The sequence below is a fragment of the Salmo trutta genome, chromosome 21 (genome assembly GCF_901001165.1).
Source record: "Salmo trutta chromosome 21, fSalTru1.1, whole genome shotgun sequence".
Classification (NCBI taxonomy): Eukaryota; Metazoa; Chordata; class Actinopteri; order Salmoniformes; family Salmonidae; genus Salmo; species Salmo trutta.
This window is the reverse complement of record NC_042977.1, coordinates 25,795,176-25,820,209: the sequence shown is the minus strand read 5'-3', so window position 1 is coordinate 25,820,209 and position 25,034 is coordinate 25,795,176. Positions and strand designations below refer to the sequence as shown.

The following is a 25,034-nucleotide window of genomic DNA, read 5'->3' as shown; positions in this document are numbered from 1 at the left end:
GCTTTCACCTACAGTGCATTCGGAAAGTATTCCGAACCCTTGACTTTTTCCACATTTTGTTACGTTACAGCATTATTCTAAAATGGATTAAATTGTTTTCTACACACAATACCCCATAATAACAAAGCAAAAACAGTTTAATTTTTCCCCCTAATTTATATAAAAAAAAACAACTGAAATATCACATTTACATAAGTATTCAGACCCTTTACTCAGTACTTTGTTGAAACACCTACAAGCTTGGTTCACCTGTATTTGGGGAGTTCTCCCATTCTTCCCTGCAGACCCTCTCAAGCTCTGTCAGGTTGGATGGGGAGCGTCACTGCACAGCTATTTTCAGGGTTCTCCAGGGATGTTCGATCGGGTTCAAGTCCGGGCTCTGGCTGGGCCACTCAAGGACATTCAGAGTCTTGTCCCAAAGCCACTCCTGCATTTTCTTGGCTGTGTGCTAAAGGTCGTTGTCCTGTTGGAAGGTGAAACTTCGCCCCAGTCTGAGGTCCTGAGCGCTCTGGAACAGGTTTTCAAGGATCTCTCTGTACTTTGCTCCGTTCATCTTTCCCTCGATCCTGACTAGTCTCCCAGTCCCTGCCACTGAAAAACATCCCCACAGCATGATGCTGCCACCACCATGCTTCACCATAGGGATGGTGACAGGTTTCCACTAAATGTGACGCTTAGCATTCAGGCCAAACAGTTCAATCTTGGTTTCATCAGACCAGAGAATCTTGTTTTCATGGTCAGAGTCCTTTAGGTGCCTTTTGGTAAACTACAAGTGGGCTGTCATGTGCCTGTCAGAGTGACCATCGGGTTCTTGGTCACCTCCCTGACCAAGGCCCTTCTCCCCCGATTGCTCAGCTCTAGGAAGTGTTGGTGGTTCCAAACTTCTTACATTTAAGAATGGTGGAGGCCACTGTGTTGGAGGCCACTGTGTTCTTCGGGACCTTCAATGCTGCAGAAATGTTTTGGTACCCTTCCCCAGATCTGTGCCTCGACACAAGCCTGTCTCTGAGCTCTATGGACAATTCCTTCGACCTCATGGCTTGTTTTTTGCTCCACTATCAACTGTGGGACCTTATATAGACAGATGTGTGCCTTTCCAAATCATGTCCAATCAATTGAATATACCACAGCTGGGCTCCAATCAAGTTGTAGAAACATCTCAAGGATGATCAGTGGAAACAGGATGCACCGAAGGTCAATTTCAAGTATCATAGCAAAGGGCCTGAATACTTATGTAAATAAGGTATTTCTGTTTTTTTTTTGTTAATACATTTGCAAAAATTTCAAAAAAGCTGTTTTATTTTTTTCCTTATGGGGTATGGTGTGTAAATTGATTAGGTTTTTACTTCTATTTAATCCATTTTAGAATAAGGCTGTAATGTAACAAAATGTGGAAAAAGGGAAGGGTCTGAATACTTTCCGAATGCACTGTATGTGCTTGTTCATTACCATATTTCAGAGATCATCAACTAGATTCAGCCGTGGGCAGTTTTTTTTTCTTGAGCGGCTGGTCGGGGGGCCGGAACAGACATGGTCGGCAGGTAGCCTAGCGGTTAAGAGCGTTGGGCCAGTAACTGGTCACTGGTTTGAATCCCCGAGCGGACTAGGTGAAAAGCTGTAGATGTGCCCTTGAGCAAGGCACTTAACCCTAATTGCTCATGTATGCCGCTCTAGATAAGAGTGCCTGCTAAATGACTAAAATGTGAACATAATTACAAATAATTTGTAGAATTCAAATTGACTGCAAGAAGCCCAAACAGATATAATGTTTGACTAAAACATTATTATTTCAAACCTTGCTTGCATTTGTATACGATCACGTGTCTCTCTATTATGCTTGGGAACAGATTTCTTAAATGAAAGTATCTTCGAGCTCATTTCCTTGTGTTTTTACAGTCTATTATGTCCAATAATGAAAAAAAAATTTGTTTTTTAAAATTCATCTTTTTAGAAAACTTGGTGGGCAGCCAGTTGGGGAAGCCTGCGCTATTTGATATACTAACACATAAGTACGCTTGCCCTGCCTTGCTCATCTCTGAACTTTAAGCACGCCACCCCCCTCCTTCTCTTTCCTCCTCTCCTCTCAGCTAGACCTAACCTAAACACCGTGCTCTGGCCAGAGGCTCTGCTATGCTGCATTACTCGCTTCACAGCATTACAAAGGAGAGTGCCATCTGCCCTAATCTTACCCTAAAGACCGAACAAGGGCTAGCAGGAAAACAGAACAGATTGACCATACTGTACATCATGCACCTGTACGAGAAGGAGGCCACGGGGAAAATAGCCAGGGCATAGCTCACTCAGTACTGTAAGCAAGACGTCCTTGGTGGAACATCGGCTGGAACAACCACCGCTAAATGGTGGAACACAGGGTCTGACATGCCACAGTTAACTCTGTGTGCTGTCACTCGGTGGGGGTTCAGGGGTTAGCTAGTTCTCCTGGAACACTCAGGTTTTCGTCGGTTATTGGGATCACATGGGTCACATAGATTGCAGTAAGACGACTCGTCTCAAAGAAGGTCATTTCCCAAGCTTTTGAGATGTGATAACAATAGGTGAAAACACAGTGACATTCAGTAAACAGACATAGTCTATGTTCAACCAACGAGCAGGATATGTATCCTAAGAACATTGTGTTTAAAAGGAGTGTGAGTTTTAGAGCAGCTGTATGGATGAACACACCTTAGAACTTATTTTATAGCTCTACACATATTGTAGCGGTTTCATCAGTCTGCTTTTTACCTTATGCATCCACACATTAAAAGACCGAGGTTAACCTAAATTTTTATTGATATTTCAAGTGCTTGTACAACCATGAAGGCACTGAAATACAGCCTCCCAAGGCCGCAGTTAAATTACTGTATAATGTAAAAAAAAAAAAAAAAAAAAAAAAAAAAACAGAAAACCTTGCCAATGCTGTTGTGTATCTTATGGGCAACAATCCACAGGGTTGCCGTTCAGAAACTAAAATACTCTGCCGCTGAATGCACAAGAAATGTCTTCATGTCCTTTAACAAATGAATGAATGTGAGAAAATGAGAGAAAGATAAAAATGCTAACAGATACCTCAACCTGCCAGAAGAAATGAATACAGAAGTGTTCAGCCCCAGAGAATGTTATAGAGATTGTACCAAACACATTGTGGCCACAAACCACCTGCCTGGACAAGTCAATTCAGCTGTAAACACACCAATAGCACAATAATGCTAAAAAGCCTCTTAGTATTCAGCCGGTTAAAGAAGAAAAAAAAATAGGCTGAACATGAATAAACTGAATTTAGCCCGACCAAATTACAGAATTCAGCAAATGGATTATAGTTCTCTGTCTCTCTCCCTTCTCATTCTGTCGAGGTTAAGGCCTGACCATGGAACCAATTCCTTCAGCTTCCATTCTCATTCTAGGGAAACAATGTAGTGCAACTGTGACAAGGAATAAAAGGCTGTTAGGCCCATGTTGTTGTGTTGCTTGCTTTCCTGTTGACCTTGGCATTCCCCAGTCATTCTCCCTCAGCTCTCAGGACCAGCCAAAGTGGGTGATGTGATGTGATGTCTTTGACTTTGCTCTTGACCCAGGGACTCTCAGAGGCACAGCCAATACTGTTGTCTCTTCTCCTCTCCTCTGAGGCACAGCCAAACTACTGTACAACAGTCCTTTCTACTCTGAAGAGTAGACAATGCATGCTCTGCTCATTTAGCCAAGGCCATCCAGAGTTCAGGCATGTTGCTCATTATACAGTAACAACAACACCAATGACTGATGCAAAGTTGACATTTGATAATGCATATTCTGGTGTAATCTGATAAAATAACGCAATATTACTGTCAGACATTTGCCCATTGTTTCTGTTACAGCATTTTATATAAAAAAAGAGTTAAAACATACAGTTTAGCACATTATGGCTGTATAATACTTGGTCAGATGGCTAGCTTCATTGGAGTGGGTGGTAAATGAACTACATTTAAATAAAAAGACTGACTGTCAATCTGTTAATATCAATTACGTCCAAAAGACAGCATGCACTTCCTTCAATTGATCAAAAGTGAAAGGTTTCATGATCCCTGCTCACATTAACATTGATATATCTGTGTCAGCCTTTCAGGCAATGGGAACGGACAATATCCCGTCACAAATAAAACGACAACTAGCCTCTTTAGTAGGTAAAGTAGAAATTTGGTTTCCTCATTACTGTCTACATAACTTCTAATGGAGGATATGGAGGAAACACCAGTAGCTTACTGTAGTTATGTTAGTCAGATAAGGGATGGGTAATCAATGCCATTAAATGCAGAGTCTTATCTTAAAATATTTCTCTGTGTCTTTTATTTACTGCAGTCACCAATATTTCCTGCCATACTTTTGTTGTTTATTGGAAGATACAGGTATACTGTTTACACTGTTTAAGTATCATATCCTCTCAGGCCTTTTATTTCAGCACCTAATCGATCTCAGATTGATTATGCTAACAATGGAGCGTTTTACAGTCGTATCAGGCTGGACTGGACAGACAAGATGCTTCATATTTAATGTCCAAAAATGCTCAATACGAGGGCCCCACAAGGGTGTGTGCTCAGCCACCCCCTGTACTCCCTGTTCCCCCATGACTTCATGGCCATGCAGGTCTCCAGCTCAATCATCAAGTTTGCTGACGACACACCAGTGGTAAGCCTGATTACCAACAATGATGAGACAGCCTACAGGAAGGAGGTGAGGGCCCTCGCGGAGTGGTGCCAGGAAAATAACCTCTCCCTCAATGTCAACAAAATGAAGGAGTTGATCGTGGACTTCAGGAGACAGCAGAGAGAGTACGCCCCCATCCACATTGGGTAAAAAGCTTTGAAATGGTCCACCCACACACTGGACTCTGACATTGCTCATACTGATATTTCTTAATTTCTTTCTTTTTATTTTTGGGATTTGTGTGTATTGTTTTTTATAGTTACGTATACTGCTCTGTTGGAGCTAGAAACATAAGCATTTCGCTGCACCTGCGATAACATCTGCTAAATATGTGTACGTGACAAATGAAATTGTATTTGATTTGAAAGTAACCTACACAACCCTGCATATGTGTGTGTGTGCATGTGTGTCTTTAGGGCATTCATGTGCGCGCGCGTGTGTAAGTGATGATCATTGGTCAGGAGCTGAACACCTCACTTCCTGATCACAGACACATGGCTGTAGTGTAGAGGCAACTGGTCTGACTGTGGGCTGACTGTGGGCTGAGTGACTGGGTCTCCTGGGCCAACCTGCTGATGGGGCCCCAATGAGTTGCTGGAGAGAGACAGGAACAGCTGGCATTACCTTGGCCATGGCCCAGGATCGGGATGCACTGCAGCTGGAACAGTCACAATCCAGCCAGGCTACTTCAAAGCTATGCCTCAAATCAAATCAGCACCACTCACTCAAGTAGCCAAGCAATGCAACATGGACCTTTATTAAATATACAGTATAATGACAGAACTGCACCCCCTACAGTTAAACCTATCCAGGTTTCAGCTACGCCTTAAATCAGGACCACTCTCTCAAGTAGCCAAGCAGTGCAACACAGACATCAATGAAATCTAATGTTAATATGATAAAATGACAAAACTTGACCCATCATAATGGCAATGCTGTTTCATGGTTGCATTCATGACATGTGGTCAATGTGTGTCAATAGCACTTCAGCATATGTGACCAGAACATGGCTAGGACCATCATCTTGAGTATTGACAGATGGTACATACTACAGTGTCACAATAGTCTTACTGCCAGATTCACTCTGCTTTCTTGAAACGCATTGACATACTGTTCAAGCAAAGACATCCACTTATCTCCATCTTTACACTTTGTTCTCGTTAGCTATATACAATGAACACAAATATAAAAGAAACATGTAAAGTGTTGGTGCCATGTTTCATGAACTGAAATAAAAGATCCCAGAAATGTTCCATACGCACAAAAAGCTTATTTTTCTGAAATGTGCACAAATTTGTTTACATCCCTGTTAGTGAGCATTTCTACTTTGCCAAGATAATCCATCCACCTGACAGGTGTGACATATCGAGAAGCTGATTAAACAGCATGATCATTACACTGGTGCACCTTGTGCGGGGGACAATAAAAGGCCACTCTAGAATGTGCAGTTTTGTCACACAACACAATGCCACAGGTGTCCCAAGTTTTGAGAGATCGTGCAATTGGCATACTGACTGCAGCAATGTCCACCAGAGCGGTTGCCAGATAATTTTTTGTTAATTCCTATTCCATAAGCCGCCTCCAACGTCGTTTTCGAGAATTTGACAGTACATCCAACTGGCCTCACAACCGCAGACTACGTGTAACCATGCCAGCCCAGGACCTCCACATCTGGCTTCACCTGTGGGATCGTCCGAGACCAGTCACCCGGACAGCTGATGAAACAACTGAAGATTTTCTTTGCAAACTGTCAGAAACCATCTCAGGGAAGCTCATCTGGGTGCTCGTTGTCCTCACCAGGGTCTTGACATGACTGCAATTCGGCGTTGTAACCAACATCAGTGGGCAAATTCTCACCTTCGCTGGCCACTTGCCCACTGGAGAAGTGTGCTCTTCATGGATTAATCCCTGTTTCAAATGCCAGCATGTATCGTGTCATGTGGGCGAGCGGTTTCTGACGTCAACGTTGTGAACAGAGTGCCCCATGGTGGCAGTGTGGTTATGGTATTGGAAGGCATAAGCTACGGACAACAAACATAATAGCATTTTATCGATGGCAATTTGAATGCACAGAGATATTGTGACGAGATCCTGAGGCCCATTTACGTGCCATTCATCCGCTGCCTTCACCTCATGTTTCAGCATGATAATGCACGATCCCATATCGCAAGGATCTTTACACAATTCCTGGAAGCCGAAATGTCCCAGTTCTTCCATGGCTTGCATACTCACCAGACATTTTAACCATTGAGCCCGTTTGGGATGCTCCGGAATGACGTGTACGACAGCATGTTCCAGTTCCCGCCAATATCCAGCAACTTAGCACAGCTATTAAAGAGGAGTGGGACAACATTCCACAGGCCACAATGAACAACTTGACAAACTCTATGCGAAGGAGATGTGTCACGCTGCAGATACTGACTGGTTTTCTGATCCACGCCCCTACTTTAAAAAATAATAATATTTCAATTGACTGCATTGACTGCATGTTTCAAATTGCATGTTTTCAAATTGCATATTTCAAATTGTTGCATGTTGCGTTTATATTTTTGTTAAGTGTATTTATACTGTATCGCTGTCACACACACGCAAGCACACACGCTTGCCCAGACACACACCACAGCCACAAACATTTTGTAATTTTTAAACTAACTCTATTGATATTGAGTCGAATCCTTTGAAAAGCACCCTCACAGAAAATGTATTTTGTCATGGGTGGATGTTTTAAAAGATTATTCTAGCCTTTTTTTTATTTCTCTTCAGTCTTCAATGCAAAGAACAAGATGTGTGAGGGCCTTTTTACAATGAGAGGATGGGGGATTAAGAATGCTAGACTCAGAACAGTGGGCAGGTATCCCTTTGATACTTGATACCTTTTTGATAAAACTCTTGAACGTTACTGCAAAATGTAGATTTCCACCTAAATAGACATACCCCAAATAATGTATATTTTCATGAGAGGGCCATAAACAATAACTAGTAATGCTGCATAGTTCTAGAAAGGTCTGGAACTCACCTTTTTGGTAAAAATATTTATGAATTGCTGAGGTGTTCTTACTTTTGAGGACACAAGCTCAAGTACATAGTACAATTATTATTAAAATAGTAAAAATCATATATCATAATTTTTCTATTCAACAAAAGTGGGGGAAGAGGGCTTGAAATTATTGAAATTATTTCTAAATATAGTAACAATCAAATAGTTAATGACTTACTATAAGATTTCACCTTTCTTATCACTGTAAAACAAATTTAATCATAGTACAAATTTGGAACCATTTCATATAACTGACGACAGAGTATTTTCTGCCAAGCCTCCTCTGAATCACGCAGAGACGCCATTCGAATGTCTGCAGACTTGTTACAACTTCAGCTTTGCGCAAAAAGTGATATAGTCCCTCAGGGACCAGAAGAACATGGTTTGGCTTAAATTTTACAAAATTATTTTGTATTTTTTCATGCTGCTCTAAATCTGTCTGAGAATATCACAGTGAGATGAACCCACGATTGCTGAAATCGCCGGACTGTAAACTTTAATATGCCGTGTCTCAAATTTAGGGTGTGAAAACTGACACTTCAAGTCAGGTCTGCTGACAGAGTGGTAGCAAAAAGCATATGGATGGGGGTTTCTGGCACTTTAAAGTACTGGATCCTGTGACGTTCACATAGCACTTTGTATACCAAAATATTGCCATGAAGGATTCTAGCTTTCAAGACAGGCATGCTGTTGCTGTGTTTTTCCCTCGACTTTGTCATTTATTGTGACCAATTCAAACCCGCAGCCATCTCTAAAACTAGACACAATTTGAGTTATTGCCTCTGTAATCAGCAGTGTCGTTAAACATCCTCATAATTTCAATAAGCATTTTTCTACAGCTGGCCATGCCTTCCACCTGGCTACCCCTACCCCGGCCAACATCTCAGCACCCCCTGCAGCAACTTGCACAAGCCCCCCCCCCCTCACCCAAATCCAGACAGCTGATGTTCTGAAGGAGCTGCAAAATCTGGATCCCTACAAATCAGCTGGGCTAGACAATCTGGACCCTCTCTTTCTAAAATTATCCCCTGAAATTGTTGCAACCCCTATTACTAGCCTATTCAATCTCTCTTTCTTATTGTTTGAGATCCGCAAAGATTGGAAAGCTGCCGCGACCATTCCCCCTCTTCAAAGGGGGAGACACTCTAGACCCAACCTACTATAGACCTATATCCATCCTGCCCTACCTTTCTAAAGTCTTCGAAAGCCAAGTTAACAAACAGATTACCGACCATTTTGATTTCCACCGTACCTTCTCCACTATGCAATCTGGTTTCTGAGCTGGTCATAGGTGCACCTCAACCACGCTCAAGGTCCTAAACGATATCATAACCGCCATCGATAAAAGACAGTACTGTGCACCCGTCTTCATCGACCTGGCCAAGGCTTTCGACTCTGTCAATCACCACATTCTTATCGGCAGACTCAACTGCCTTGGCTTCTCAAATGACTGCCTCACTTGGTTCACCAACTACTTCTCAAATAGAGTTCAGTGTGTCAAATCGGAGGGCCTGTTGTCTGGACCTCTGGCAGTCTCTATGGGGGTTCCACAGGATTCAATATACGGGCCGACTCTTTTCTCTATATATATCAATGATGTCGCTCTTGCTGCTGGTGATTCTCTGATCCACTTCTACGCAGACGACACCATTCTGTATACATCTGGCCCTCTTTGGACACTGTGCTAACAAACCTCCAAACGAGCTTCTATGCCATACAACACTCCTTCTGTAGCCTCCAATTGCTTTTAAATGCAAATCAAACTAAGTGCATGTTCTTCAACCGATTGCTACCCGCACCCTCCCGCCCGACTAGCATTACTATTCTGGACAGTTCTGAATATGTGGACAACTACAAATACCTAGGTGTCTGGTTAGACTTTAAACTCTCCCTTCCAGACTCACATTAAGCATCTCCAATCCAAAATTAAATCTAGAATCTGCTTCCTATTTTGCAACAAAGCCTCCTTCACTCATGCTGCCAAACATACCCTCGTAAAACTGACTATCCTACCGATCCTCGAATTCGGCGATGTCATTTACAAAATAGCTTCCAACACTCTACTCAGCAAACTGGATGTAGTCTATCACAGTGCCATCTGTTTTGTCACCAAAGCCCCATATACTACCCACCACTGCGACCTGTATGCTCTCGTTGGCTGGCCCTCACTACATAATCGGCGCCGAACCCACTGGCTCCAGGTCATCTATAAGTCTATGCTAGGTAAAGCCCCGCCTTACCTCAACTCACTGGTCACCATAGCAACACCCACCCGTAGCACGTGCTCCAGCAGGTATATTTCATTGGTCATCCCCAAAGCCAACACTTACTTTGGTCGCCTTTCCTTCCAGTTCTCTGCTGCCAATGACTGGAACGAATTGCAGAAATCACTAAAGCTGGAGTCTTATAGCTCCCTCTCTAACTTTAAGCATCAGCTGTCAGAAAAGCTTACCGATCATTGTACCTGTACACAGCCAATCTGTAAATAGCACACCCAACTACCTCATCCCCATATTGCTATTTATCCTCTTGCTCTTTTGCACCCCAGTATCTCTACTTGCACATCATCATCTGCACATCTATCACTCCAGTGTTAATGCTAAATTGTAATTATTTTGCATCTAAGATCTATTTATTGGCTTTCCTCCCAACTCTTCTACATTTGCACACACTGTACATAGATTTTTATATTGTGTTATTGACTGTACATTTGTTTATGTGTAACTCTGTGTTGTTGTTTTTGTCACACTGCTTTGCTTTATCTTGGCCAGGTCGCAGTTGTACATGAGAACTTGTTCTCAACTGGCCTACGTGGTTAAATAAAGGTGAAATAATAAAAAAAACAGCCTGATTTCAACTATCAACCAATAAAACATAATAGAACAAAGCTATTTTATCACTTGGCAGAAACAATTCACACATGCAGTGTTATATTGCAGTAAATATTAAGTAAAAGGCTGGTTGGCTCACCGGTTTTAGGATCCACAGAGAAGTAAGGCTGTCCCTGCAGTATGCTATAAACAATCTTGGCACTGTTCCCATAGGTGGGGTCGTCTGCGTCTGTGGCTGTGACCTGAAACACTGATGTGCCTGCATGGAAGGAAAGGATATATCAGTACTGCATTTCCACACAAAATCCATACAACTAAAGTACAATGTGTCATGATTACAGTACAAACCAAATTTACATACTGTAGCACAACTCACTATATTGTCAGGGTTTTCTTACTGTAAATCTATGTGCAAAAAAGCGTTTCTGTATTGCATAAAGTGCTGCAAAAATCCATGATTTCCCAATTAATCAAAATCCTGTATCGGGACCGTCAAAATCCATTTACAGAGTTGTGCATCAATGCCTGACTGCCTCTGTGATGCAGCAGGGATCTGCAACAATACTGATGACTCAGCTAATAGTGTGACTGGTCTCACAGTCAGGGTACAAAGCTGGCTGCCGCCAGTCAAGTGCACCCAGCGCATTAAAAGTATGTTCTCAGTATTCGACCTTACCAACGTCGGCCATCTCTGGAACAGCAGCAGCAAATGGACCATCTGGAAACTTGGGCGCGTTGTCATTGACATCCTGGACCTTGATAATGAATTCAGACTCTGGCTCTAGAGATCTGTTGGTGTAACGATCGATGGCCTGGGCATGTAAGACATACTGGCCCTTCTTCTCCCGGTCCAGGCTCTTGGTGGCATGGATGTCCCCTGTGACCTCATCGATGACAAATATAGTACCAGCCTCCTCTCCAGACAGCAGGTATCTGACTGAACCATCTCCTTTGTCTGAGTTGGAGTGCAGCTGGAAAGGAATATATGTTACAATACTCATGTGAACATAGAAAACAAAACACAGGTATAGTCACCTCACCATCAGGGTTGAGGTATATTCCAGGCTCGTCAATTTAGAGGAGGAACTAAAATTGTCCATAAGGATTTCAAATGGAAGTGACACAACCATCCTTTAAAGATGGTTTACCACAGAGGAATGTTACAGATTGTTAGTGAAGGCCTACAAGTAGTCTGGGACCTGACTATTTCTGCATTGAACAACACAGTTAAAGGAAACTTCAGATAGGTGTCACTGCATAGCATTTCAGTGGTTTTTCTGTTTGTGGTGTAGACATGACTAATTCATACAAGTATGTTATGGGGAATAACCTGCACATAATTGTTGTCTGACATCTCACATGCAGTCTACATTATTCAAAGACAATCCACACTCCTCAATTATTTGGTATTAGGATAATACATACACACATATATAAATGTACTTTGTTGACATGACGTCTAAGTATTTTGGCCTCGTGTCTTAAACACGAATGTGGGATGATAGGTTGTTTGAGACAGGTGTGAAACACCCCATTAGCTTTAAAATGGATCAGATGGAATATCATAAATATAGCAAACAAAATAGGACGTATATATACACTGCTCAAAAAAATAAAGGGAACACTAAAATAACACATCCTAGATCTGAATGAATGAAATAATCTTATTAAATACTTTTTTCTTTACATAGTTGAATGTGCTGACAACAAAATCACACAAAAATAATCAATGGAAATCCAATTTATCAACCCATGGAGGTCTGGATTTGGAGTCACACTCAAAATTAAAGTGGAAAACCACACTACAGGCTGACCCAACTTTGATGTAATGTCCTTAAAACAAGTCAAAATGAGGCTCAGTAGTGTGTGTGGCCTCCATGTGCCTGTATGACCTCCCTACAATGCCTGGGCATGCTCCTGATGAGGTGGCGGATGGTCTCCTGAGGGATCTCCTCCCAGGCCTGGACTAAAGCATCCGCCAATCCTGGACAGTCTGTGGTGCAACGTGGCGTTGGTGGATGGAGCGAGACATGATGTCCCAGATGTGCTCAATTGGATTCAGGTCTGGGGAACGGGCGGGCCAGTCCATAGCATCAATGCCTTCCTCTTGCAGGAACTGCTGACACACTCCAGCCACATGACGTCTAGCATTGTCTTGCATTAGGAGGAACCCAGGGCCAACCGCACCAGCATATGGTCTCACAAGGGGTCTGAGGATCTCATCTCGGTACCTAATGGCAGTCAGGCTACCTCTGGCGAGCACATGGAGGGCTGTGTGGCCCCCCAAAGAAATGCCACCCCACACCATGACTGACCCACCGCCAAACCGGTCATGCTGGAGGATGTTGCAGGCAGCAGAACGTTCTCCACGGCGTCTCCAGACTCTGTCACGTCTTTCACGTGCTCAGTGTGAACCTGCTTTCATCTGTGAAGAGCACAGGGCGCCAGTGGCGAATTTGCCAATCTTGGTGTTCTCTGGCAAATGCCAAACGTCCTGCACGGTGTTGGGCTGTATGCACAACCCCCACCTGTGGATGTCGAGCCCTCATACCACCCTCATGGAGTCTGTTTCTGACCGTTTGAGCAGACACATGCACATTTGTGGCCTGCTGGAGGTCATTTTGCAGGGCTCTGGCAGTGCTCCTCCTGCTCCTCCTTGCACAAAGGTGGAGGTAGCGGTCCTGCTGCTGGGTTGTTGCCCTCCTACGGCCTCCTCCACGTCTCCTGATGTACTGGCCAGTCTCCTGGTAGCGCCTCCATGCTCTGGACACTACGCTGACAGACACAGCAAACCTTCTTGCCACAGCTCGCATTGATGTGCCATCCTGGATGAGCTGCACTACCTGAGCCACTTGTGTGGGTTGTAGACTCAGTCTTATGCTACCACTAGAGTGAAAGCACCGCCAGCATTCAAAAGTGACCAAAATATCAGCCAGGAAGCATAGGAACTGAGAAGTGGTCTGTGGTCTCCACCTGCAGAACCACTCCTTTATTGGGGGTGTCTTGCTAATTGCCTATAATTTCCACCTGTTGTCTATTCCATTTGCACAACAGCATGTGAAATTTATTGTCAATCAGTGTTGCTTCCTAAGTGGACAGTTTGATTTCACAGAAGTGTGATTGACTTGGACTTACATTGTGTTGTTTAAGTGTTCCCTTTATTTTTTTGAGCAGTATATATAGCTTTTCTGACAGCTGATGCTTAAAGTTAGAGAGGGAGATAAAAGACTCCAGCTTCAGTGATTTTTGCAATTCGTTCCAGTCACTGGCAGCAGAGAACTGGAAGGAAATGCGACCAAAGGAAGTGTTGGCTTTGGGGATGACCAGTGAAATATATATATAATCTACAGTACCAGTCAAAAGTTTGGACATAAGTACTCATTCAAGGGTTTTTCTTTATTTTTACTATTTTATACATTGTAAAATAGTAGTGAAGACATCAAAACTATGAAATAACACATATGGAATCATGTAGCATACAAAAAAGGGTTAAATAAATTAAAACATATTTTGTATTTGAAATTGTTCAAACTAGCTTTCCTTTGCCTTGATGACAGCTTTGCACACTCTTGGCATTCTCTCAAACAGCTTCATGAGGTAGTCACCTACAATGCATTTCAATTAACAGGTGTGCCTTGTTAAAAGTTAATTTGTGGAATTTCTTTCCTTCTTAATGAGTTTGAGACAATCAGTTGTGTTGTGTCAAGATAGGATGGTATACAGAAAATATCCCTATTTGTTAAAAGACCAAGTCCATATTATGGCAAGAACAGCTCAAATTAGCAAAGAGAATCGACAGCCCATCATTACTTTAAGACATGAAGGTAAGTCAATGCGGAACATTTAAAGAACTTTAAAAGTTTCTTCAAGTGCAGTCGCAAAAACCATCAAGCGCTATGAGGAAACTGGCTCTCATTAGGACCGCCACAGGAAAAGAATACCCAGAGTTACCTCTGCGGCAGAGGATAAGTTCATTAGAGTTACCAGCCTCAGAAATTGCAGCCCAAATAAATGCATCATGAAGTTCAAATAAAAGACACATCTCAACATCAACTGTTCAGAGGAGTCTGCGTGAATCAGGCCTTCATGGTCGAATTGCTGCAAAGAAACCACTACTATAGGACACCAATAAAAAGAAAAGTCTTGCTTGGGCCAAGAAACATGAGCAATGGACATTAGACTGGTGGAAATCTGTCCTTTGGTCTGATGAGTCCAAATTTTAGATTTTTGTTTCCAACCACCGTGTCTTTGTGAGACGCAGAGTAGTTGAACGGATGACTTCCGCATTGCTGCGGTTCACACCGTGAAGCATGGAGGAGAAGGTGCGATGATGTGGGGGATGCTTTGCTGGTGACACTGTTGGTGATTTATTTTGAATTCAAGGCAAGGCTACCACAGCATTCTGCAGCGATACACCATCCCATCTGGTTTGCGCTTAGTGGGACTATGGAGTGATGGAGTGCTGCATCAGATGACCAGATGACCCGCTCAGCATATGTGGGAACTCCTTCTAGACTGTTGGAAAAGCATTCTTTATGAAGCTGGTTGAGAGAATGCCAATAGTGTGCAAAGCTGTCATTAAGGCAAAGGTTGGCTACTTTGAAGAATCTCAATTATAAAATTTTGATTAGTTTAACACTTTATTGGTTACTACATGATTCCTTGTGTAAAGAAAAACTCTGTTCTAGAACTTTCAAAAAAAGAGAAGAAGACAAGAAGCTGCCTTGACATTTTGGGGCTGATGCATTTCCCTTGGTAGCCTAGCAGAACAAAGTCAATGCAATGTGTAAAATATGAATAAAACACTGGGGGCGCGGAACACTTACTCATTCAAACAGGTTAATCCAGCTCTATCGGGATTAGTCGTGCTACACTGAGTTGCATCATTGCAAAATAAATCTGTTGTACTTTGTTGACATGTCGTCTAAGTATTTTGGCCTCGTGTCTGCCGTGTCTGGTAAATGTGTTTTTACAAACACTTAAACACTGAATGTGGGGTGATAGGTTGTTTGAGACAGGTGTGAAACACCCCATTAGCTTTAAAATGGATCAGATGGAATATCATAAATATAGCAAACAAAATAGGACGTCTCCATTCGTAACAATACACCACTGCTTAAGAACATGGGCTGCATCCCAATAATCTCCCCTTTCTCCCAAAGTGTGCACTTGTTCATTTCCCCTCAGAGATATGAAAGGAAATTAAGGGTATACAGAAACTTCCTCAAGCCCATGCCTTTACCAATCTAATGCTTTTATATTTGTGGGGCGTAGTGAACAAGTGCACACTTCAGGAGGAAGGAGAAATTATTGGGATGCACCTATAGCCTCCATGTTGTCAGACACCTGTGGTGCAGAAGCTGTAGGGGGTTCTGTAAGGAGGGAAGTGAATGATGGATAACAAACCATTAAAGAAAAACTGTGAATCCCTTGACAGCACCGAAGCTGTGGGAGCTGGCTTGCATAATCTGTATAAGAACACAACTGGCCAGCCAATTCAGTTGTCCTATCATGAATGCAAGTGTTTGCTCTTCGGCAGAATGCTATTTCTCTACAGACACTGAGGGAAAATGTTCTGAATGAAGAATGATGCCAGAAGCTGTTGGCAGTTACAATCCTAAAGCTGTATTTTATACATTCCTCAGTGTATTGGTTTTTGTTGCCTCCGCTTTCAACCCTTCACGCGCACACACGCACACACACACACACACACACACACACACACACACACACACACACACACACACACACACACACACACACACACACACAGGCTGCTCTTAATTCTTGGCAGCGAGTGTAATCCCTGAGCAGAGAGCAATTAGCTAAGACAGTGTTCACCTCCATGCCTCTTCCCATGCCTGAAGAGGGTACACACAGCAACCCTGTTTGCTACAGAATCACATGGAGAGTATCCAAGATATATTACTGCTGCAGATTCACATGAGAGAAGACCAATATAAACCAACAGAGGATCAAATTTACCACATGTAGGCCAAGTAGTTGTCTTTATTGTCTGTTTAGGACTCTCCAAAATACAGCGTACTAGGCTACTACACAGTAATAAACATTATTGCGTAGTACAAAGTAGGTTGAATGTACATATGAATCCAAGGCTGATGTTGTCATTTAGTGGAAGTGGGTGGAACTACTGTGATGTTCTCAGTATGGCTGATGTTGTCATTTAGTGGAAGTGGGTAGAACTACTGTGATGTTCTCAGTATGGCTGATGTTGTCATTTAGTGGAAGTGGGTGGAACTACTGTGATGTTCTCAGTATGGCTGATGTTGTCATTTAGTGGAAGTGGGTGGAACTACTGTGATGTTCTCAGTATGGCTGATGTTGTCATTTAGTGGAAGTGGGTAGAACTACTGTGATGTTCTCAGTATGGCTGATGTTGTCATTTAGTGGAAGTGGGTAGAACTACTGTGATGTTCTCAGTATGGCTGATGTTGTCATTTAGTGGAAGTGGGTGGAACTACTGTGATGTTCTCAGTATGGCTGATGTTGTCATTTAGTGGAAGTGGGTGGAACTACTGAGATGTTCTCAGTATGGCTGATGTTGTCATTTAGTGGAAGTGGGTGGAACTACTGTGATGTTCTCAGTATGGCTGATGTTGTCATTTAGTGGAAGTGGGTGGAACTACTGTGATGTTCTCAGTATGGCTGATGTTGTCATTTAGTGGAAGTGGGTGGAACTACTGTGATGTTCTCAGCAAGTTTGGGCCAAGGCAAGCATTTACACTGGCCCATGACACTACTTTCCCTCACAGAACATCCTGCCTGCAGTGACGGAGTAGCATTAGTTTATCTTTCGCTATGGTGCCTTTATTCACTAGCAGGGTAATGGGTTTACAGCTCATGACTGGTGCTTACCCTAGGCCCTGCGTTTTTAAAGAGATAAAATAACAAAACATTTCTCTGTCTGGGAGCTATGGGGGGAATAGATAGATCCATATATTTATGTAACTATCCACTGTGGTAATACATCACCAAGGGCCTGGTTGCAGAAGAGATGCAGAGCATGATATGATTTCATGATATGTGCAGGCTGTGTGTCTGCTGTCCACTTTTTCCATATGGTGCGTTTCATGTCTCTCTTTGTGTAAGAATTAGTTATTGTGCTTGGCATGCCTTTTCTTCATAACATTTCCTACGAGGGAAAATGCCATATCTATAGGAAAGAAGAATAGGCTCAAGTTGCTATACTGTAAGATCCTACTGTAAAATCCTACTACTACAACCAGTAACAGACTCTAACAGGCATAGATGCTTCCAGATTTAGAAGCAGTTTTAAAATAAGAAGCAAGTGTGCAGTATGCACAGAGGCAGTAGCCTTATTCGCAAAAAAAGACACTACATAGCCTGCACATTTATTTATTTATTTTTTTACCTCTTTTTCATGGTATCCAATTGGTAGTTACAGTCTTGTCCCATCGCTGCAACTCCCGTACGGACTCAGGAGAGGCAAAGGTCGAGAGCCGTGCGTTCTCTGAAACACGACCCAGCCAAGCCGCACTGCTTCTTGATACAATGCCCGCTTAACCCGGAAGCACCAATGTGTCGGAGGAAACACAATACAGCTGACAACCAAAGTCAGCTTGCATTGCGCCCAGCCCGCCACAGGACTCGCTAGAGCGCGATGGGACAAGGATATCCCAGCCGGCCAAACCCTCCCCTAACCCGGAAAAAGCTGGGCCAATTGTGCGCCGCCCCATGGGTCTCCCGGTGTCAGCCGGCTACGACAGAGCCTGGACTCGGATCTCTAGTGGCACAGCTAGCACAGCAATGCAGTGCCTTAGACCACTGCGCCTCTTGGGAGGCAGCCTACACATGTCTATCATGGGATTTGTTTGAATTTCAACCTGAGGACACTAATATTCATAATGATGCCATTTAGAATGCACTTAAATAATGACACGGAACTGTCTGCACATACACTGCCAAGTTCACTGGTAGAGGTTTGTACAGAGGCTGATAAACTGCCTACGCTCTAAGAACCCTCAGACTGATTAAATCAGGACCCTGCCCCCTCTGCTAACCACAAATTACATGAGGCACGATGATGGAAAGGTCAATTTTATGCTGCAGCAAGAGCTCACTGACAAGATTCTTTTATAAATTGGGGAGGTACACCAAGTTTTAGTAATTTGCCATTAGTGAACCAGGGTGAAGGGTTTGATGTAATCTTTGTCTCTGAGGTCCCTTATCAGATATTTTAATCATACAATCTCACACAGTGAGAGGTGACGGTATTAGCAGCTGCCTGAGAGACTTGGCAGTACTAACGCTACTCTGCTGTATCAAACTTCTCTGGCCTCTGCTGCACCAAACACACGTCACATCCATTGGTTGATAAGAGGTTGGGATGCCTGTGGACTGGGGTTGTAACCTGTAATCTAAATCAGAGGAAAGCAAGGGTGGTTTCAACAATCAGTGTGCAGTACATGTCTAGCCTATACAGGGAACAGCTAGCTACAATATACAGTGAGTGTACAAAACATAATACCTGCTCTTTCCATGACCAGGTGAATCCATGTGAAAGCTATGATCCCTTATTGATGTCACTTGTTAAATCCACTTCAATAAGTGTAGATGAAGGGGAGGAGACAGGTTAAAGAAGGATTTTTAAGCCTTGAGACAATTTAGACATGGATTGTGTATGTGTGCCATTCAGAGGGTGACTGGGCAACATGTAAGTCCCTTTGAACGGGGTATGGTAGTAGGTGCCAGGCGCACTGGTTTGAGTGTGTCAAGAACTGCAACGCTGCTGGGTTTTTCACACAAAACAGTTTCCCGTGTGTATCAAGAATGGTCCACCACCCAAAGGACATCCAGCCAACGTTAGGCCAGTGGTCGAAAATGGGTCATTGACGAAAGAGGACAAAGGAGGCTGACAGGAATTGCGCAGGACAACAGAAGGGCTACGGTTAGTCAACTAACAGTCAAGTACAACATTGGTGCCCAAAGACCCATAAAAGAATGCACAACTCGTCGTACCTTGACACGAATGGGGTATGGCAGCTGACAACTTTACAGAGTTCCACTTCTTTCAGCAAATAACAAGAAACTGCAGATGCAGTGGGCTAAGGAACAAAAACACTAGACACTGGAAAATTGGAAAAACATTGCCTGGTCTGATGAATCCCAGTTCCTGCTGTTTCACGCTGATGGGAGGACTAGGGTAAGGAGTAAACCACATGAGTGCATGCATCCATCATGCCTCATGTCAACATTGCAAACTGCTGGTGGTGTGATAGTGTGGGGTGTGTTTTCATGGCACACATTGGGCCCACTGATAAAAGTGGATCAATGTTTGAATGCCACAGGATATCTGAACATCATTGCCAATCAGCTGCATCCCTTCATGGCAGCAGTGTATCCATCTGAAAAACATCAGCAGGATAATGCCCCATGCCACAAGGCTAGGATTGTCCAGGAATGATTTCACAAACATGACAGTGAATTCAGCTTACTGCAATGTAATGCCCAGTCACCAGATCTCAATCCAAATGAGCATCTGTGGGATGAGATGGTACGTGCTATTTGGAGTAGAGGTCCACTACCAGCCAACTTGACACAACTTTGGAAAGCATTGGCGTCAATATAGGCCAGCATCCCTGTGGAACGCTTTCAAAACCTTGTAGAGTCCATGTCCTGACGAACTGAAACTGTTCTGAGGGTAAAAGGTGCAACTCAATATTAGGAAGGTGTTCCTAATGTTTTGTACACTCAGTGTCTACAGTAGCTGTGATGAAGGAGAAGGCTATATAGCTAACTAGTCATAGCAGAGCAGAGTTGGGATCGTTCAGATAAAAATATTTTTTTATCCATTCATCACTGACACATCTGAATCTGTAAAAAGTACAGTTTTCTAGGACAGGTCTGTCTGGGTCTGGACTGCACTCTTTGTACTCCATCCTGACTGAGCCTCTAAGGGGAGACAGGAGGCAGAGAAATGTCTGTGTGGACTTTGGAAAGGTGCAAAATATGCAGGATAGTGACAGTGTCAGCATCAGGAATAAATCCCCTTTATGTACACCTGTCCCAAAAGCAATTTAAAAATACATATTTACGTATTACACGGAAAGACTTTCAGTCTAAAAAATGGGGTCATAACAAAGTGTTGGCCAACATTTAAATACATCCCATTTTCTACTGATCATATTGATCTGTGGTGCCCACTGTAACTCGTCAAGCTGATACATGTAGGCATATGTGCTGTTGAAAATGGCTACATGATACTTCATTGCCTGATGTTTTCCTCATTGCCAAATCAACACCAAGAGAGTTGGAAGACGAAACCTCAACTGTCACAGCATCTTTGAGGAGAGTGACTTAAGCTCTCAGTCCACCCCCTCAGGGGATGTATGTGTGTGTCTGTGTGTGGATTATTCATTGGAGCCATCTCTTACCAGCCTTTCATCCCACATGTCCCACAAGCCCCAGTTTAACCCTCACCTTCGGTACATAGTGTCAATGTCATACAATGTCAGTGTCACAGTGGATTAGTTCACCTGCTATAACTTGTGCATTTCAAGAAGCCACTGTTAGACAATATCACTAGATGTGGCTCCTGTGGTAAGCTGTATAATAAGGCAGTTAGGTAACACTGCTTTCAGTCCCTAATGTTGGCATGTTTACGTATTCAATAAGGATTAATTACCCTGACCATGAACATACAAACAATTTATCCAATTTATCATAACAACAAAAATGTCCATTCATATTCATAGAGAAAATGATTTATTCATATACAGTACAGGTCAAAAGTTTGGACACACCTACTCATTCAAGGGTTTTTCTTTATTCATACAATTCTCTACACTGTAGAATAATAGTGAAAACATCAAAACTATGAAATAGCACATATTGAATCATGTAGTAACCCAAAAAGTGTTAAACAAATCAAAATATATTTTATATGTGAGATTCTTCAATGTAGCCACCCTTTGCCTTGATGATAGCTTTGCACACTGTTGTGTTATTTCATAGTTTTGATGTCTTCACTATTATTCTACAATGTAGAAAATAGTAAAAAATAAAGAAAAACCCTTGGAATGAGTCTGTGTGTCCAAACTTTTGACTGGTACTGTATATACAGTTGAAGTTGTAAGTTTACATACAGCTTAGCCAAATACATTTAAACTCACTTTTTCACAATTCCTGACATTTAATCCAAGTAAAAATTCACTGTTTTAGGTCAGTTAGGATCACCACTTATTTTAAGAATGTGAAATGTCAGAATAATAGTAGAGAGAATGATTTAATTCAGTTTTTATTTCTTTCATCACATTCCCAGTGGGTCAGAAGTTTACATACACTCAATTAGTATTTGGTAGCATTGCCTTTAAATTGTTTAACTTGGGTCAAATGTTTTGGGTAGCCTTCTTGGGTAGCCTTTTTGGGTAGCCTTTTGGGTAGCCTTTTTGGGTAGCCTTTTGGGTAGCCTTTTTGTCCTAGACTTGGCACTCCGGTACCGCTTGCCATGCAGTAGTAGAGAGAACAGTCTATGGTATGGCTGGGGTCTTTGACAATTTTTAGGGCCTTCCTCTGACACCGCCTGTTGTAGAGGTCCTGGATGGCAGGCAGCTTAGCCAGCACAGGAAAAAAATGTATGAAATGTATGCATTCACTACTGTAAGTCGCTCTGGATAAGAGCGTCTGCTAAATGACTAAAATGTAAAATGTAAAATGTAAGCTTAGCCCCAGCTATGTACTGGGCCGTACGCACTACCCTCTGTAGTGCCTTGCGGTCAGAGGCTGAGCAATTGCCGTACCAGGCAGTGATGCAACCAGTCAGGATGCTCTCGATGTTGCAGCTGTAGAACCTTTTGAGGATCTCAGGACCCATGCCAAATCTTTTTAGTTTCCTGAGGGGGAATTTGTCGTGCCCTCTTCACGACTGTCTTGGTGTGTTTGGACCATTCTAGTTTGTTGTTGATGTGGACACCAAGGAACTTGAAGCTCTCAACCTGCTCCACTACAGCCCCGTCGATGAGAATGGGGGCGTGCTCCTTAGTCTTGGTTACGTTGAGGGATAGGTTGTTATTCTGGCAACACCTGGCCAGGTCTCTGACCTCCTCCCTATAGGCTGTCTCGTCGTTGTCGGGGATCAGTCCTACCACTGTTGTGCCATCTCCAAACTTAATGATGGTGTTGGAGTCGTGCCTGGTCATGCAGTTGAGGGTGAACAGGGAGTACAGGAGGGGACTGAGCACGCACCCCTGTGGAGCTCCAGTGTTGAGGATCAGCGTGGCAGATGTGTTGCTACCTACCCTCAACACCTGGGGCGGCCTGTCAGGAAGACCAGGATCCAGTTGCAGAGGGAGGTGTTTAGTCTCAGGATCCTTAGCTTAGTGATGAGCTTTGAGGGCACTATGGTGTTGAACGCTGAGCTGTAGTCAATGAATAGCATTCTCACATAAGTGTTCCTTTTGTCCAGGTGGGAAAGGGCAGTGTGGAGTGCAATAGAGATTGCATCATCTGTGGATCTGTTGGGGCGGTATGCAAATTGGAGTGGGTCTAGGGTTTCTGGGATAATGGTGTTGATGTGAGCCATTACCAACCTTTCAAAGCACTTCATGGCTACAGACGTGAGTGCTACGGGTCTGTAGTCATTTAGGCAGGTTGCCTTTTTGTTTTTGGGTACAGGAACTATGGTGGTCTGCTTGAAACATGTTGGTATTACAGACTCAATCAGGGACATGTTGAAAATGTCAGTGAAGACACCTGCCAGTTGGTCAGCACATGCCCGGAGCCCACGTCCTGTTAATCCGTCTGGCCCCGCAGTCTTGTGTATATTGACCTGTTTAAAGGTCTTACCCACGTCGGCTACAGAGAGCGTGATCACACAGTCGTCCGGAACAGCTGATGCTCTCATGCATGCCTCAGTGTTGCTTGCCTCGAAGCGAGCATAGAAGTGATTTAGCTCATCTGGTAGGTTCGTGTCACTGGGCAGCTCGCAGCTGTGCTTCCCTTTCTAGTCTGTAATAGTTTGCAAGCCCTGCCACATAAGACGAGAGTCGGAGCCGGTGTAGTATGATTCAATCTTAGCCCTGTATTAACGATTTGCCTGTTTGATGGTTCGTCGCAGGGCATAGCAGGATTTCTTGTAAGCTTCCCGGTTAGAGTCCCGCACCTTGAAAGCGGCAGCTCTACCCTTTAGCTCAGTGCGAATGTTGCCTGTAATCCATGGCTTCTGGTTGGGGTATGTACGTACAGTCACTGTGGGGACGACGTCCTCAATGCACTTATTGATAAAGCCAGTGACTGATGAGGTACACTCCTCAATGCCATCCGAAGAATCCCGGAACATGTTCCAGTCTGATAGAAAACCGGCCTGTAGTTTAGCATCTGCTTCAACTGACCACATTTTTATAGACCGAGACACTGGTGGTTCTTGCTTTAATTTTTGGTTGTAAGCAGGAATCAGGAGAATAGAGTTGTGGTCGGATTTACCAAATGGAGGGCGAGGGAGAGCTTTGTACGTATCTCTGTGTGTGGAGTACAGGTGATCTAGAATTGTTTTCCATCTGGTTGCACATTTAACATGTTGATAGAAATTTGGTAGAACTGATTTAAGTTTCCCTGCATTAAACTCTCTGGCCACTAGGAGCGCCGCCTCTGGGTGAGTGGTTTCCTGTTTGCTTATTTCCTTATACAGCTGCCTGAGTGCGTTCTTAGTGCCAGCATCTGTCTGTGGTGTTAAATAAGCAGCCACGAAAAGTATAGCTGAAAACTCTCTAGGCAAGTAGTGTGGCCTGCAATTTATCACAATATACTCTACTTCAGGCGAGCAAAATCTAGAGACTTCCTTAGATTTCGTGCACCAGCTGTTGTCTACAAATATGCACAGACCACCCCCACCTCGTCTTACCAGAGTGTGCTGTTCTATCTTGCCGGTGCAGCGTATATCCATGTCGTCATTCAGCCACGATTCCGTGAAACATAGGATATTACAGTTTTTGATGTCCCATTGGTAGGATATTCGTGATTGTACCTAATTTATTGTCCAATGATTGCACGTTGGCGAGTAGTATTGACGATAACGGCAGCTTTCCCAGTCGCCTTCTCCGGGTCCTGACCAGGCATCTGGCTCTTTGTCCTCTGAACCTGCTCGCTTCCTCTTGCAAATAACGGGGATGTCGGCCCTGTGGGATGTTTGGGGAATGTCTTGTGCATCATCCTTGGTGTAGAAAAATCTTTGTCTAATCCAAGGTGAGTGATCGCTGTCCTGATATCCAGAAGCTTTTTTTTTGCCGTAAGATACGGTTGCAGAAACATTATGTACAAAATAAGTTACAAATAACGCAGAAAAAAAACACATAATAGCACAATTGGTTGGGCGCCGTAAAACTGCTGCCATTTTTTCCACCGGGATTTTATTTATTTTATCATGCAGCAAAGCACCCCCACAACATGAGGCTGCCACCCCCGTGCTTCCCGGTTGGGATCGTGTTCTTCGGCTTGCAAGCCTCCCCCTTTTT

The 25,034-nt window shown here is 43.3% G+C and overlaps 1 protein-coding gene across 3 annotated transcripts in view; it reads right to left on the bottom strand.

Annotated features, from left to right (window-relative positions):
• cdh18a (cadherin 18, type 2a) overlaps nt 1-25,034 on the bottom strand; it is a 79,925-nt gene that overhangs the window by 11,310 nt on the left and 43,581 nt on the right. For all 3 annotated transcript variants that reach the window (XM_029704913.1, XM_029704914.1, XM_029704912.1), the window contains 2 exons: nt 11,222-11,516; nt 10,685-10,804 (listed from right to left, as the gene is read on the bottom strand). In XM_029704913.1, coding sequence (XP_029560773.1) covers nt 10,685-10,804; nt 11,222-11,516 — 415 coding nt within the window. The remainder of the gene's footprint in view (nt 1-10,684; nt 10,805-11,221; nt 11,517-25,034) is intronic.